At 44.5% G+C, this 15,887-nt stretch overlaps 1 protein-coding gene across 11 annotated transcripts in view; it reads left to right on the plus strand.

Moving 5' to 3' along the window:
• DNM1 (dynamin 1) overlaps nucleotides 1–15,887 on the plus strand; it is a 64,658-nt gene that overhangs the window by 18,631 nt on the left and 30,140 nt on the right. For 9 of the 11 annotated variants that reach the window (XR_010616166.1, XR_010616165.1, XR_010616168.1 and 6 more), the window contains exons 2-10: nucleotides 3,189–3,262; nucleotides 4,399–4,548; nucleotides 5,589–5,792; nucleotides 6,038–6,136; nucleotides 6,827–6,987; nucleotides 7,934–8,076; nucleotides 8,160–8,295; nucleotides 9,361–9,428; nucleotides 10,035–10,173. Coding sequence is in view for 7 of the 11 variants with exons in the window: in XM_065695720.1 (XP_065551792.1) it covers nucleotides 3,189–3,262; nucleotides 4,399–4,548; nucleotides 5,589–5,792; nucleotides 6,038–6,136; nucleotides 6,827–6,987; nucleotides 7,934–8,076; nucleotides 8,160–8,295; nucleotides 9,361–9,428; nucleotides 10,035–10,173 (1,174 nt within the window). In the remaining 4 variants the exon portion in view is untranslated. Of the gene's footprint in view, nucleotides 1–3,188; nucleotides 3,263–4,398; nucleotides 4,549–5,588; nucleotides 5,793–6,037; nucleotides 6,137–6,826; nucleotides 6,988–7,933; nucleotides 8,077–8,159; nucleotides 8,296–9,360; nucleotides 9,429–10,034; nucleotides 10,174–13,257; nucleotides 13,397–15,887 lie in introns of all 11 variants that reach the window. The other 2 variants (XM_065695717.1, XM_065695722.1) reach the window with 1 other exon arrangement.

The following is a 15,887-nucleotide window of genomic DNA, read 5'->3' on the forward strand; positions in this document are numbered from 1 at the left end:
TCCAGTCATATTGAAGTTTCTAGAATATATGACAAAAAAGAAAATGCTTCAGATTATGCAGGTCTTCATATCTGCATTAATGCCGTCTCCTTTCACGGGTGTGTTTATAGCTAAAATTGCATTTAATTTTCAGTGCCTTCCATATATGTTCAGTATTCATAACATTCAATATGTTGAATTACACAAGCAGTTTCCTTCCTTCTCCATACAGCGTAGGTTGAATTATACAAGCAGTTTGTCAATCTCCTGTATTTTATAGTCCAGTGGGAAATGCCTTTGGTCCATGTTACCTTTAACTTCTAATCCTTTGGACTGTGCAAGTCAGTAAATGAACTCTGAAACTTCTTCCTAGAGCATATGTGCTTTTTCTGTCATTAACAGCACCTTGTTCTGTAGGGCTCCAAGTTATCTTATGCATGGAAGTTCTTTGTGCAGAGTGTTTGGCTTTAATTTAAAACACTCTTAAGGAAACCCCAAGTCCCCAGTGCCCTGCTCACAAATGTGTTATTGCATGGTATCGATTGCCTTACTGTGTTTCCAGTGGGCTTGGATTTTGTTTGGATGTTGCTCTACAGTAACTGTTAGATTGCTTGCTGTTCCTCAAATATTTTGTTTTTTACTATTGCACTACTAATGCAGCTTTCAGCCTAAATCTGTGCTTTAATGCAGCTCTGCATACTAAAATAGAAATAAGACTAGAAGGGATGATGAGATTGGGTTTGCCCTAAGTTAGCTAGTTGAGAACATGTGTAAGCATTTTGGAAGTGAGCAATGCAAAATGGAACAATAAATGCCTTTTCAGGTCACTTCCCTGCTGCAACTTTTCCAGCCTGAAGACCCATCAGGATTTGCATCCTTGATTCTTTTTGTTGTCTTGATTTAGGAAAGGAGATCGCTGCTCAGACCAAACATGTACCAAGCTCAATGTCTTCTCTCTGACAATAGTTAATAAAAGATGTGTGAGACATGTACAAATAAGGCTTCCAATATCTTGATAGGGAATTTTGAGTCAATAGCTAATCAAGAAAGATACAAGCAAGTCAAGTATTTATATTCCCTGAATACAGCTGCTCTGTTTCAGCTGCTATTTTGCTGTGCTTTCTGCATAAAGCCTTGCCTGAAGAACTGGCACAGTGGTATTCCTGCTTAAAAGCATAGGAAATCAAATGCCATGCCACTTCTGTGTGTTACAGTAAAACAACAAGTAATTTTCAGTTTTTAAGAATCAAAGTGGAGAAGGAAACCAGGGGGGTTGTGTCCTCAAACATAATTGAATAACATATTTCAGGCACAAAGTCTTGAATAGCGATGTATGTAATGAAACTGCTTTTGGTGTCATGGTAGAGGCTGCCTTGTCTTACAAGGGGAATCCCTGCTATCCTTGTTGTGCCAGCACTTGGAGCCCTACAGCGTGTTATCTCTGAAGCTCCATCTACCTGTTTCCTCTGCCAGCCTTGCTACCGTGCATATGTGCTGGAGCTGAGGAAGCTGGTTTATCTAACCCTTCTGCTCCCATCTGCCCAAGTCACCTGGCATGTGGTGGTTCTTACCTTGTCTGTTGTTTCCCTGATTCTGGCTTAGTTTCATCACTTTGTGTGTGGAGACCTTTTCCCCTGGCTCCCAAGTGGACTCCAAACTTGTGCTGAGCATCTTGTCCATTCTACACATGCTCTGCTGTTTAGTTCCATTTACACAAGCAGTTTATTATGCCTACTGCAAGAGGGCAGGCAAGACTCCCATGCACTGCCTTCTGCTTGGTGCCCAGCTAGCTTGTCACAGTATTTACTAACCTATACTTTTTAGTGTCTGATTTGAAAGGCTAGAGTAGGAGGAGGAATATGTCCAAAAGACTGTAGAGGGAAGGGAAGTGAGGAGTAGGAAATACGGGGTGATACTGCATCAACTGTGGGGGTTTTATGAAGCTTTCTGTCTGCAACTACTAATAGGAGTCAAGTGCAGAGAGAACTCGGAAGCTGAACTGCATGTACCTCCCAGTAGCATGTGGATAAGAGTGCACATTCACTTACTGATATTAGGGATCAGATTGTGCATATTTTCACTCAGAACCAAAGCAGCAGCACTAAGGTTATTGATTTAGGTGACTAAATTGGTCTAACAGATTGGTTGTCTTGCCTTCTGTGAGGATTTAGTGTTTTCTCCTTGCAATAGCCTGGGAATTACTTCAGTTAACACAGGAAATTGGATAGCTTCTTTTTATAATGCTGGACCCCAGGTGCCGCACAGGTTATTCATGTGCCTTTGTCTTGAGTTTTTGCCTTAGTAGCTGTGACAAGGACAGCAGAGAAATCAGGATTTTGGTTAAAGCAGAAAGCGTCAGGAAAACATGGAGTACAACATGAGTGGAGTCTTAATCCCAGGAGAGCTCATGCTTGTAAATGCAGGTGGTGCTTTTCCGACCGTAAAGCGGGATTTGATACTGCAAGTTGGAGATCAATAACTGAAGTGTTGTCTTAGTGTGCTCAAAGTGCTTGGCTTTGGAAATAGCAAAAGCAAAGGAGAAGTTGTTGGCTGTAGCTGCAAAGTCAGCATTTGGAGAAGGATAGTGAAGGGTTTACCTTCCTTTGAAATGTCTTGAAGTACACAAAAACTCAGGATTCTTGTGAATATAGAAGGAAGCTGCTATTGCTTTTGCCTTGGCAATACTTCTGTCTCTAGTAGTTAGCCAAGAGAAACTCTGGGTAGAGGCAAGCCTTTGGCTGCTCTTTATTCTTTAAGATGTGTCATATGGTGCTTGCATGCTGGAGCAGTGTGGTGTCTTCTGAAGCCCCAAAGCACAGGCGATGGGGGATTTTGCTGTAGTTCGGGTGACTGTATCTTGTTAAAAGGAGCCACACTGGGTTTGGGGCTCTGCTTCAACTTCTTTTTGTTCTAATAAAAGAGATTACTTTTTCCCAAGCTGCATTAAATGAGCTGGTTGGTTAACTTGGAATTTCATCTGAAGGAGCTATGGCTGTTGCAGAATTAGAAGGAATGTGCTGTGAGTATAAGCTGCTTCAAAACAAGCTCGCATCCTCCTTGAGGAGGGGCACTTGGTTTTTAGTGCCTTAAACTATTTTTTGTGACCAAGACTCCCTGTTGGAATCTGCGTACAGTTGTAGAGGCAGAGCAGCTGTGAAAAGGGAAGGAAGCAATCGTTCACTCATCTGAAACTTCCTGGTTCATTTCAGGGATTTTCTGCCACGTGGATCTGGCATCGTAACCAGGCGCCCACTGGTCCTGCAGCTGGTAAATGCCAGCACAGGTAAGTGAGCACCTTCTCTGTGTATTCAGCTGGATTGCTGTCTAAGAAAGGTCTTATTTGATCAATGGCACTGCTCAGTGTGTGTGTTTGTGTAAGAAATTAGGATTTTCCCCCTTGAAAATGGCCTGCCAGTGGTTTTCAGTTGTATCTGTGTAATATATGATGCATGAAGTGTTCAGAAGCAAAATGCTTCTTGGGGGTTTTGTTCTAACTTCTTAGGCAGGGCTCCATGCATACCTTTATCATAGCTGTCCTTTGCAGCTGTGGCTGAGTTGTAAGGCCTAAGAGGCAGATCACCCTGCTGATAATCTGCTGAAATAAGGGGGTGAGATGACTTAATGTCCTGAAAACCCCAATGTGAGAATGCTGGGATGTGCAGAAGAAAGGCTACAGAGTTGTGTGGCTGCTCTTTTGGGCAGTTCGCTGATTCTGCTACTTACTTGCAGCATATTTTCATTACCATTCCCCTTAAGATCTCATCCAGGAGATGGCAAGTGAATGTTTCAATGTGCTTTTCCTCTTGCCAGGTGAACTTGATCTATGCACAGCAGTCCTCCTGCCTTGTAAGGACACAATTTAACTTTTAGGAAGTTTCAGAATGGGAACAGTGGGTTCTTGGATTGGTTAGCCTAGCCAAGGACTGACACACAAAAACCCCCAACCAGCAGCCAGCTCAGAACCATGTCAAGAGGAGGTTTGAGGTGTTTTACTTGACTCTTTTCCATTATGTAAAGAGACTTATTTACACCAGCACTTCAATACAGAACTAGACTAAATTTTCCTGTACCAAGGTACCTCCCACGGGAGCTGTGCAAGTCACTGCTGCAGGTAGGTGCATGCTAAGATTGTTTTGTATCACCAGAGAAGGTCTTGGGTTATTACTTGAATGAAAACGAGTGAGGATCCATCTCTGCTGAGACAGAAGCTGAATTGTGAAAGTGTAGTCCTTTGATGTTGATCAGATAACGTGACTGCAGTGCCAACCTGCAGGTCCTGGGGGAAAGGCTCTAGTCAGATTTCATCCCTTCAACTGTGGCTTTGTTTTGTTTCGCTTAGGGACATGATGTTTTCATTACACTGTGAGTGCTCCTCTCACCCTGGTGACTATTTCTGACTCTCTGCTTCTGTTTAAATAGAATATGGCGAGTTCCTACACTGCAAAGGAAAGAAATTCACCGATTTTGAGGAGGTCCGTTTGGAGATTGAGGCTGAAACAGATCGTGTTACTGGCTCCAACAAAGGGATTTCCCCTGTGCCCATCAATCTTCGAGTCTACTCTCCCCATGGTGAGTCCTAATGCAGCATCTGAGTCAGCAGATAGATGAGGCAGGCTGGTGCTTTGTCACAAAATAGACATAGAGCAGAGGTGAAATGGGGAATATGCTTGGTTTTGACTTTAATCTCCATGTGCTGGGCCATACTGTGTCAAACCATTAGCCCTGGACATACCGCTAAAATAAGCTTGTCTGCCAGCTCAAGGATGTGACTGCTGGCAGAAACAACTGATACCTGTGCAGGAGGTTTTTCCTGAGGTTGTTCTTTTCCATCAGTATGGGCATTACATTGAAGAGCTGCTGTCTGATACTGCCTTACAGGGCAAATAAATGGAACAACAAATAAAAGAGAAATGGGGAGAGTAGCTTTCTTGAAAGAGCACTTCTGTTTGCATGTAAATATGTACCTTGTGTAGTTCATTCTGGGTAGTGCCTATGTCAAAATGCTGCTGATGTCAGTGGAAGAATTCTGCTCAAACAAGGGAGTGACATAATCCCGAATTGGCCATCTCTTTAAATGTGAGTGGTTCTCTGGGCATTTTTGGAAGGCAGCAGCTCAGTGCTGTGTGTTTTCTCTCAACGAGACAAAGTTATAGGGCTGCATATTGTAGTCCTGCAGGAGAAGGCCCAGCTGACTTTGAAGGAGCCTCCCCTGAATAAGGATGGCAGGACTGAGTTCCTCAATACTGGGGCAACTCTTAATGTGTGGAACCAATTCTTCTGACTCTCCAGACTTTGCTATAAAGTCGGAAAAAAAACCTGTACTGTTGTTCCTTCCTGTTCAGTATTGTCTATATGGAAGGACTTTGAGGACACAGTTTTCCTGATCAGGGTGGAAACAAGTAATTTGAAAGGAAAGGTGATGACATTGACAATCACAACTAGTAACAACAGCAACAAGATTTTACTGAGCAGTAACAGAATTAGAAAGCTGTGTGCATCAGTTATGCCTGTGCTATATTTGAGACACTAAAGCTACAGGTGTCTACTTATAGACAAGAACATGCTTATCTCAACATTCCCTTGTGCTATCTTCTGCTTCCTATGTCTAGTCCTGAACCTGACCTTGGTGGATCTACCGGGTATGACCAAAGTCCCAGTAGGGGACCAGCCCCCTGACATTGAGTTTCAGATCCGAGATATGCTCATGCAGTTTGTCACCAAAGAGAATTGCCTCATCCTGGCGGTATCTCCAGCCAACTCTGATTTGGCCAATTCTGATGCTCTGAAGATTGCAAAGGAGGTGGATCCTCAAGGCAAGTATCTCTTATTTAAGATGACATTACTGAATAGTAGCCTGATTTTTTTTCCGTTTACCTTTTGGCTGTGATTAGCCCAGTAGCTATGAGCTCCTGTCTGTTGTCTTGGGTTATATCTTCATCGACACACTACCTTCTGAGAGGTGGTAGTGAGGAGTCAGCTTGGGCAACCTGTAAGCTCTGTAAGCAGAGGAAAATATTAAGTTGTTTGCTTGATCAAGTATGTCTCTTTTTTTCCTTAGGGCAGCGCACTATTGGAGTCATCACTAAGCTGGATCTTATGGATGAAGGCACTGATGCACGAGATGTATTAGAAAATAAGTTGCTTCCACTTCGTAGAGGTATGCTTCCTCATGTTCATGATTTCCTTCCTCTGTTTTCCCTGTGTGAGGTGTCCTGGCCTCATCTTCTTCCAATGCATCTGCAATATCTGTTACAACTTGTGGTTAAGCCATTTCTGTTCTAAGCTGAAACTGAGAAAAGTCAGGGACTGGACTGCTGATAGGAACTCTTTAGGTATTTGTACTCAGATATTTGTACTCGGATATGTAGCCCTAGCAGAAGCACAACCTTATGGTCTTATCTTTACTTTCCCTTTGCTTTTAGTAAGGTAAGCTGCAAAAAAAATGGAACTCCTGTCTAAAAGACTCATCTTTTATCTAGAATGCAATTGCTACAGTATATCAGGTGAAGTAATTTTGCACTGTGGAACGTGCTGTGTTGGTGAAGTACCTATCCTAAGGATTTTAACAAAAATGAATGAGACTAGGGTATGCCTTTGTGGCTGGAGGAAAACTTAATAAATAAGCTAATTCTCAGTTGCACAGTCATTTTTGTACTGCATCCCTAACCATTAGAGCCTGGGCCATTCAGAGGAAATCCTAGTTTGAAACTCCTCCAGTTAGTTACTATAATAACATGCTGCTACTAGAATTCCCCTGCTGCAGTGCTGCCAGCTGGGTAACTTCCTTCTGAGTCCCATTTGCATTCTCATCTTTGCAACCATCTGATTTCTTACCGTGCTCTTACAGGTTACATTGGTGTAGTGAACAGAAGTCAGAAGGACATTGATGGCAAAAAGGATATTCAGGCAGCTCTGGCTGCAGAGAGGAAATTCTTTCTCTCCCACCCGGCCTACAGACACATGGCTGATCGCATGGGAACCCCCTACCTGCAGAAAGTATTGAACCAGGTACTGTCAACAGTTAAGAACTGCTGCCCACTATGTCATAGGAATGGCCATCGGCGCTCTTCTCAGATAAAGTGACTGACTTGTATGAATATTGATATGCAGTGAAAAACATTAAGGTCAATTACAGAGCTTATACACCAGAGGCAGAGCACTGCTTTATGCTCTCAGTGACACTGGTGCAAAATCAATAGTTGGCACATCTGCACTATCAGAATGCAACATCTTTCTGGTTAAGCTAAAAGATGCCTTCTAAATTTCTAGTTGTCTCCATATCTAACAGTAAGCTGCAAAGACTGATTTTAAATATGATACTTGTAGTCATTTTCCCATCTATTAAGGCTATCTTGTCTCCTGTCTTGTACAGTAGCAGCGTATTTTTGCTTTCCTCTTTGCTCCCTTGAAATGCTTCCTTAAGTGAAGAATTGTGTTGTACTTTTTCTTCCTTAAAAAATCATCTTTAAACTGGAATTTTCAACAGCTGTGCTCTGTAGAAACCCTCTTATTAGAACCTTTTCAGTGGTTTTGGCTCCTGCCTTGCCTTGTAGTGTTTGTTGTAAAAGGGTTTAACCACCACCTTTGGTGTCAGTGGTTTGCTAATCTGAAGATAGGATAGTCTTTACCTGTGTTAGCTAATGCTAATACTTGCATATGAAACTTATTCTGGAGGTGGAGACAGCAGGCTTGTATGAATAGGAGTTTTGTACCAGACTAGAAGGTAAAATTAAGGTGATGAATTAGAGGGGTGCAATAGGTAGGAGCTGGAGAGGCAGGGTAGACACAACTCATAACTGTTATCTGTCCTGGGATAGACTTACTAGGACCACTCAGAAGGACTGAGCGCAGAATAGAGGAGCATTCCTCCTTTATTTTGTGGTGTGGAGGTAGCAAACTCTTTCCAGTAACCATCCAGAGGTTTATTATCATCTTCAACCTCTCTCTTGTGTAGCAATTGACCAACCACATCCGTGACACCCTGCCAGGGCTGCGCAACAAGCTCCAAAGCCAGCTTCTCTCCATTGAGAAGGAGGTGGAGGAATACAAGAACTTTCGTCCTGATGACCCTGCTCGCAAGACCAAAGCTCTGCTTCAGTAAGTGGCCCCAGTGGCAAGTCCCTCCCTGGAGATGACTGCTCAGCCATGACTCATACTTAATGCCTCGTGTTTTCTTTCAGGATGGTCCAGCAGTTTGCTGTGGACTTTGAAAAACGCATTGAGGGATCTGGAGATCAAATTGATACCTATGAGCTGTCAGGAGGAGCTAGGATTAACCGCATCTTCCATGAGCGTTTCCCCTTTGAGCTGGTGAAGGTACTGTTGCCCTGTGCTGCTGAGACCCACTGTGTCATCTTGCCTGTTTTACCTCTTCTCTCTCCTTACTCCTCTTGGTATCTTTCATCTGTCTTTCACTTTTAAATACTTTGTTTCATGATATTCCCTTTAGCACTGCTTTTACTTATTTGGCTCCTTTATTAGAGCCTTCTTATAGTTCTGATCTTTCCCTCAGTCCCCATCCTTGTGACAGAACTTAATGTTCTCTTAAATGACGGTATTCATTTGTCTTAATTTCTAAATGCTAAATTATATGTGCAAAATAACTTCAGCACAAACAACAGTAAACCAGTGAGTAAATGTTCTTGCAGATATGTTGTGTCAAAGCTACTTTGACTGATTTCACATAGTATGAATGGTGCTGAAACTTGTACTTCCTTGATCCTGAGCACCAGACTACAGTTGCCTTAATAAAATATGCAGGAAGCTGGAAAGAGGATGTAGATGTAGCTGGGATGACTTCTGTCTGTTCCCTGTCAATGGCCTAGAGGTGGGAACAGTGGAGAAACTGTTCTACTGTCATAACAGTTAAAGAGGATTTTAATTTAATTATAGTTTCTTTGGATGGCAAAGTGCACTAACCTGATCAGATTTGTCTGCATTCTGCTTCCTTTTCTGCATTTGAATAAGATGAGGCCTTTTTATGTGAAATACAAGGGTCTGCCTTGTATTGAATAATACATTTTTGGATGCGAATTGTAAATCTGTGGTGTTCACTGAAAAAATCATCTGCCAAGACCTTGAGAGACAAAACTGTGTTTTAGAGAGCAATCTAGCACTTCAGGCAGATTGGTTTATCTCAGCAAAGCTCCTTGAGAGCTGCTGGGGCTTGGCATCTGTAAATGTAGGCCCTCAGCTTATTTGTATTTGTCCAGCATGTCTGCATTGGCAATAGGAGCTTTAGGGCTGGACTCTGTATCCAACACTTGGGCTAATATCTCATCTGTCACATGATAGTGCTGGCATGGGACATCTTCTCTTGTTGTGGATCCTGGGGTTGCGCAAATAAGTGTCAGTTTCTGATCAAATTCTCTCTTGGTGCAGATGGAGTTTGATGAGAAGGAGCTGCGGCGGGAGATTAGCTATGCCATCAAGAACATCCATGGTATCAGGCATGTATCACGCACTAGGCAGACCCTTGGCTGCATAGCCTTGTAAATACCTCTAGACCTTCTGAATGGAGTTGAAGACTTCAGAGGTACGGTAGGTCAGCCAAAGGGGAGGGATAACCTCCTTGGACCACCCTAGTAGCTTGAATCTGGGAGTAGGAACAGTCATCCAAGTCAGTTTGCTTTTTCTTCCCATGTGAGAATCACAGAAGGCTAAAAGGTAAAATTGCCTTGGTGATGAGGTTTTCACCCTTCTTCTTGTGTCTTGACATAAAGAATAGAAAGAGGGATACAAGTCCACAGTACTTCTTCATATAGTTAAAACTAAAATGTCCTGGTGGCTAAGGTGAAATGGTGGCCTGGTGGTGGCTGTCCAGCTGGGATCAGTTTTGCCTTCAGAATCTCCTTCCTGTGAGGTGCCAAGCATCCCCCATTTTCCATGGACTCCAGTCAGGCCTTGTCCAAGGGGATGTGACGTTCACTCCCAGCCCCATGTGCCGGGTTTCAGTGATGGTAGTGCCTGCTCCAAGATGTGTGTGTAACGCTGTGACATTCTCCTTGCCCCTTCTCCCCCTCCTGCTTTCTCTTGTCCCCACCCTGGGTGTTTAGAACCGGTCTCTTCACACCCGACATGGCCTTTGAGACCATTGTGAAAAAGCAGGTGAAGAAGATTAAAGAACCTTGCCTGAAATGCGTGGACATGGTCATTTCGGAGTTAATCAATACTGTTAGACAGTGCACCAAGAAGGTAACCAGAGGCAGCATGGAGTTGGCACCTTCCACCCGCTCGCTGGCTGTGGCGCAGCATTGTGACCTGGGCAGATTTGCCTGCAGCCACACTCGGTGTTTCTAACCACCTCCTCAGCATGACTAGACCTGAGCGGTACCAGCCTGGAGCGATCCAGCCAACAAGCCAAACAGGAAGGGAAGTGCTGTGGGACATGGGCCATGGCCCTGTTCCCTCCCTTTTTGAGCTGAGGGGTGCTGGAGACATCCCTGCTACCCCTCTGTAGCATAACTCCTAATTCCTTCTAAAACCAAGGGTATTTTTTATGTGGCCACATTTGACTTTAAATTTAGTATCTGGGTTTATTTTCCAAGGCAGAAACTGGGATTTAAATGTTGTCCTCTCTGTTTTTGTAGAAGTGAGAGGGTTAATCCCAAACTAGCCTTTGGGTGCTGCTGGGGACAAGTATGGGGCTGAACTTCAGAGGCTGCAGCAGTTATAGCTGTGGGCTGTATCGCAGGGAACCATTCCTGTGATGTTTGGCTTGGTTTCTGGTTGGCTTGGTCCATACCCTGTTCTGGTAGAGCAGCACATGGCTGAGAAGAAGCAAGTTAGAAATATCCATCAATCTCTGTGGTCCTCCTAATATCAGAGAGAGGGCTTCAGGTTTTGCTCTTTGGGATCCATACTGGTATTTGTTGGGGCTGAGGGAGGGAAGTTGCCTCAATTCTCCCCTTTGGATGTGGCAGTCCTTGTTTTTCTGTGGTTGGGGTTGAAAGGCAGCAAGATAAGATGACTTGTCTCATTCCTCTCAGCCATGGCTTGCTCTTTCAGGCAGGGCTAGGTGCTGGTGGAAAGGCACCTCAGTTAGGATGATGGTATAGGCACTGCAGACTGGAATCGCCACTGGCTATTAAGGTGCAGGTAAATGGGCATTGCAGGAGGTGTCTGGAGAGTCTGTCACCCTGTCTCTGCAAGGGTGGGAAAAGGTGCCCAAGTGGTGATACTTGCCATTGCTTGGAGGAATGCCTAGTCCTTAGGGCCAAGAGCCTCTACAGAAGGGCTCAGGCAAGCAGGCACATGCTTTGCCCCCCCAGGACAGACTGGGAAAGCAAAGTGGATGCAGTGACAGAGTGCTCAGGTTTCTAGAGTGCTGGAGGAGCTTCCTTTTTTCCTTCCTGCTGTCATCTCCTGGGGTGTGTGACTGTGGGGAGCACCCAGAAAATTGCCATTAGAGCCTGGCGACAGGTAAGCACAGGCCCTCAGGCTGCCAAGTATCCAGAGTCGCCTGCTAACTGGATCAGAAGGGCCCTCCTTTTTCATGCCCTCTGAAGCTTCTCTTGATTTGTTCTCCATTCCTCAGTTGCTATTATAAATCTCCCATTCATTCTTTCTCTTTGCATCCTTCCTTCCATTTTCCATGTATTTTTTTTTCCACTGTTCCTTTTTGTTTCCTCTTTTACTGATGATTTCGGAATAGACCATCTGTTCTGACAGCACAGGTTCCTCAAGTGATCAGGTGGTGGGTAGCAGGGTGGGAAATAAGGGATGGGAAGAAGCCACAGGATGGGGGGAAGTGTCACAGATTCAGGATTAAAGCATTCTGTTTTAGCTCAGCTCCTACTGCAATGAATTTGATGGTTTACCTCAGTGCTAGTGTGTGCTCTAGTAGCCATGGCTACAGATCTGTATTCGAAGAAAGAAAATACTGTGATTCAGGTGATGTTCAGGTACTGGAAGCTACTGATTTCTTAAAGATACTTGGTTTTGTGCAGGGCCCTCCGTGTCTGCTGGGGAAAACAGGTATATTGAGCTTAGCAGGGCAAGTGCGTTAGTAGGAAACTGTTGCTGAGTCAGAGGATGTGAACACTGGAAATGCCCTTGCTTTGCTCAAAAGAGGCATTGTTGGCACCTTGAGAGAGGCCCGTGGGTGAAGCTGAATCCTGCAACACATTCCAACTCTTTGCTGCTTGGAAGAGCAGCTAGTTGTAGGTATTATACTAGTTATTGGTCTTACAAAAACTAGTTGTAGGTCTTATACATGCTGGGGAGTGTTTTAATAGTGGTGTTGCTTGGGGTCTTGCAGGTGTTATCCACAGAGATGTGAAGGGTGACAACAAGTAACTCGGTCTGTGTAAGAAAGAGCATCCTGGTAGAAGCTCTAAAGTGTTAAAGTTGTGCTGAAAAACTTCTTTGGGTACAATAGTCTTGAATTAATCTTGGCCATAATTTAGTAATTTTAGTTTCTATGGACTTTCTGCCTTTTCATAGTGGAGCCATTGTGAATACAGGCCATTGGTATCGGTGGAAATTAATGCTTCCTTATAAACCTCAACAGGCCTGTATTGGTCTGATGCTACAGCTTAGCTGGGGCAGAATGGATGCTTTATATAGCTGTGGGTGCCCTGTAGTATGTTTGCATTTGCCTAAGTAACTGGGTGTATCTGTTCTGAAGAAGTTAATGTTGCAGGGAAGGTGAATGAAATGAAGTATGCTCGATAAGTGGAGCAGGTTGAATCCCTGCAACTGAAAGCCATGAATTCAGTTTGGTTCTGCTACAGCAAGATGTGACAGACCTTAACAAGTCTTAACTTGGATCCTGTTCTGGTTTCCTGCAGCTGGAATAAGGGAAACATGAAGGGGAGAGAACTGTGGTGGGAAGGGGAGTGCCTGAAGCTAAGGGAAATGAGACCAGGTGAGCCCCTAGGAAGAGAGGCAGTGGCTCACTGGCAAGCAGCTTTGTCTTACAATCCAAAGAAGCTTTCCTTCAGGAGGAGATCACTTGATCCCTGGGGGGTTCCATCCATTCATCTTGCTCTTGACAGCTCACCATTTCACTGGCCCAGCCGCTCCTACCGCATTCCCCTTTGCCACTTCCATTTGCCTGTAGACTCTCCTGATACTTGGCAGTGCACAGGCCCCATAGCAATGCTCACCTGGTTCAATAAACTAATGGAATGAACCAAAAATCTCACTTCTCATTTTGCCTTGTGTTTTCTCTCTTTCCCCCCTCTCCTTCCTTCTCTTTCTTCCTCCTTCCCGCTCTTTCTCTGCTTCGCTTTCTTCTTCCTCGTTGCTTCCTCCCACCCTGCCCCTGCCATGCAGAACGGGTCTCTTCACGCCTGACCTCGCTTTTGAAGCCATAGTGAAAAAGCAGGTGCAGAAGTTGAAGGAGCCGAGTCTGAAGTGTGTGGATATGGTAGTGAGTGAGCTCACATCCACCATCAGAAAGTGTAGCGAAAAGGTAAAGAAACAAAACACGCAAAGAAAGCCCGCTCCTTTCCCACACGCTTCCATGCGCTTTCTCCACACGCACCACTGGGAACTCCAGCAAACCTAGAGAAAGAAAATGGGTATAAAGATGTAGCTGAAGGAAAGCAGCAACCTGCAGGTGTAAGAGCAGTTTAAAAGCGGGCCCAGGGAAATGAGCATCAGCTGCTGGGCTCTAGCTGATTACTCCAGCATATACTTTCCTTCTGGGTGGCTCTGTAGTATACACCTCAGTGTGAATCAAACCCTTTGTAAGCCCCATTCCTGGGTCACTGCCTGCACATTTGGAATGTCTTGGTTTTTGTGGACCCCCTTAAAAAGTCCAGGTACCTCAGAAAAAGCTAAAATGCCAGAAAAAAGCTCACAGCCCCCAGCATGAATAGTCTGCAGGTTTCAGCTTGTCTGCAGATCTGTGTTAAGCAGTAGCATATACAAAACAACAGTTGAGTTTTGAAGTGAAAGATGTTCTGCAAGAGATACTCAGAGTCAACAGAAGGTGACTGTCCCAAAAGGCTTGGGGAAGAGCTTTTCCAGGCATTGCACCCTCTGCATCATTCTCCTGCTGATCTCTCGCTCCATGACCTATGCTCAGGTGGAGGTAGTGTGGATACTTCTTGTATGCTGTGAAGCACAGGAGGTGAAGCCTTAGGCTAGGAGAGGGCAGCAGTAGGTGGAGACCCCAAGTGATGTGGAAGGTGTTAAGTCCTGCTTAGAGGCTGGGGCAGGAGTGGGTTTGTTTCCCAGGCTGGTTTCCTCCAGGAGAGGGCACCACATGCCTCCATAAAGGAAAAAAAGGCAGTTGTGGCAATTGGTGTCAAACACACCAGTGAGGAGCCAGAGACATCTGTGGCACAAGAGGAGCATGTTCTGGAAGCTGCGTTGGAAAGAGCTGTTTCATGGGTTATTTTAGGACTTGAAAATTACAGTTCCCTTCTTCCAGGGTTGCAGCCAGACTCACCAATGTATACCCTTAAGCTGGGAAGGAAGGGAATATAAGAATTGATAAGAGTTCAGAGTGAAGGCAAAAGCTGAGCTCGTAAGGTCTGGTTGTATGCAGGAATACAGAGCTCACCACTGCTTCTGTTAAGGGGGTGACATCTTAGACTGGGCAGAGCTCGGGGTATGTCAATCTCTTGCTGAGTCCTCCTGATGCCAGATTATGAGGTCTGATGTGGTGAGGCAGAGTAACTCCTTTCCAGGCTGTTTCTCTTTATTTGATGGGTTTGGTTGTTGACAGTGTTTTCTGTATCTGGCTGGAGATGTCTGCTCTGGGTGGGGAGGGAGAAGGCTTATGAAACCCCCAAGGGTGTTGAATTCCGGTTTCTCTGTTGGATGGTGTCTTTAGAATGGCTGGATACCTACTTGTGCTGTGGATTATAACCTGTCATATGGTGGAGGACCACATGAGGATGTTCCAAGGTGATGCAACCAAGGAAGGTGATAGTAGCATTAACACTGTAAGAGACTAATAGCTGTAATAAAAGGCAGAGAGGCCAGGGAGGTAAATGTTGAGATGTGAAATAACTGTCTGAATGGAAATATGTAGCAACAGTACTGGAAAATAAAGGCTTTAGTAGTGCTTAAAGTCAAATGTCTACATGTATTAGTAAGGTTTATCTTGCCTGTATCTCCCCCTGAAAGAGCAGAAGGGAACTGCTATAGACCATTTTAGGATAGCAGCCAGCCTGACGTGGGGTCTGATAGCATAAGGTAGTACCAGCATAGGGACATTAGTCAATTTGCAATATTTGTCTTGCATGTTATAGCCCTGCTTGATGTGGATAAGAGCATGTGCTATTTAGGGAAGACACCTGGAAAAGGCTACATGAGGACTGATGCTAATTGTAAGGTAATACCCAGCCTGTTGTGGTGTGGACTGATGCTGCCTTTCAGATGACAAAACCAAACCTATAAACTCACTAGAAGCCCTGCAAGGCTTCTTGAAAGGAAGATCACTTGGGCTAACACCTCTTGAATTAGCTTAACAGTCCTGTAGCCTTGGTTTGCTGCTGACCTGAACTATTGTGTGTTGTTTGTGTGGTGGCACAATTATTTCATTTCACCCCAGATGGTGAGGAAATCTTTGTATGTGCAGCTGATAAAGCTGCATTGATGGAATAATACGAGACTATCAATAAAGAACACGGAGGGTGGCAAACCCATCTGTTGTCTACAGAAGTACAGCTTTGCTATGTGAAAAGAAATTTGCAGTTGACTATTAGACAAAGTTGAGAGCTGAAGAGAAGGTAGCCATTGCCAGATGTTCCCTGGCCTGATTCTGATCTTATTCCAGTTGGTTAAATGGAGAGTAGCTCCAAAATCAGCAGAAAGCTGGTGTAAGATGTAAGACCTTACATTTAGGAGGATAATGTTCTAGCTAGTGTTTTTCCAAAAGCAGGAACCTTCTGTGCCAGACTGCACTGCAGCATCTCACAAGTGCAGGAAGATCTTGCAAGTCAGCAGCC

This window comes from Lathamus discolor, chromosome 15, assembly GCF_037157495.1.
Source record: "Lathamus discolor isolate bLatDis1 chromosome 15, bLatDis1.hap1, whole genome shotgun sequence".
Lineage (NCBI taxonomy): Eukaryota > Metazoa > Chordata > Aves > Psittaciformes > Psittacidae > Lathamus > Lathamus discolor.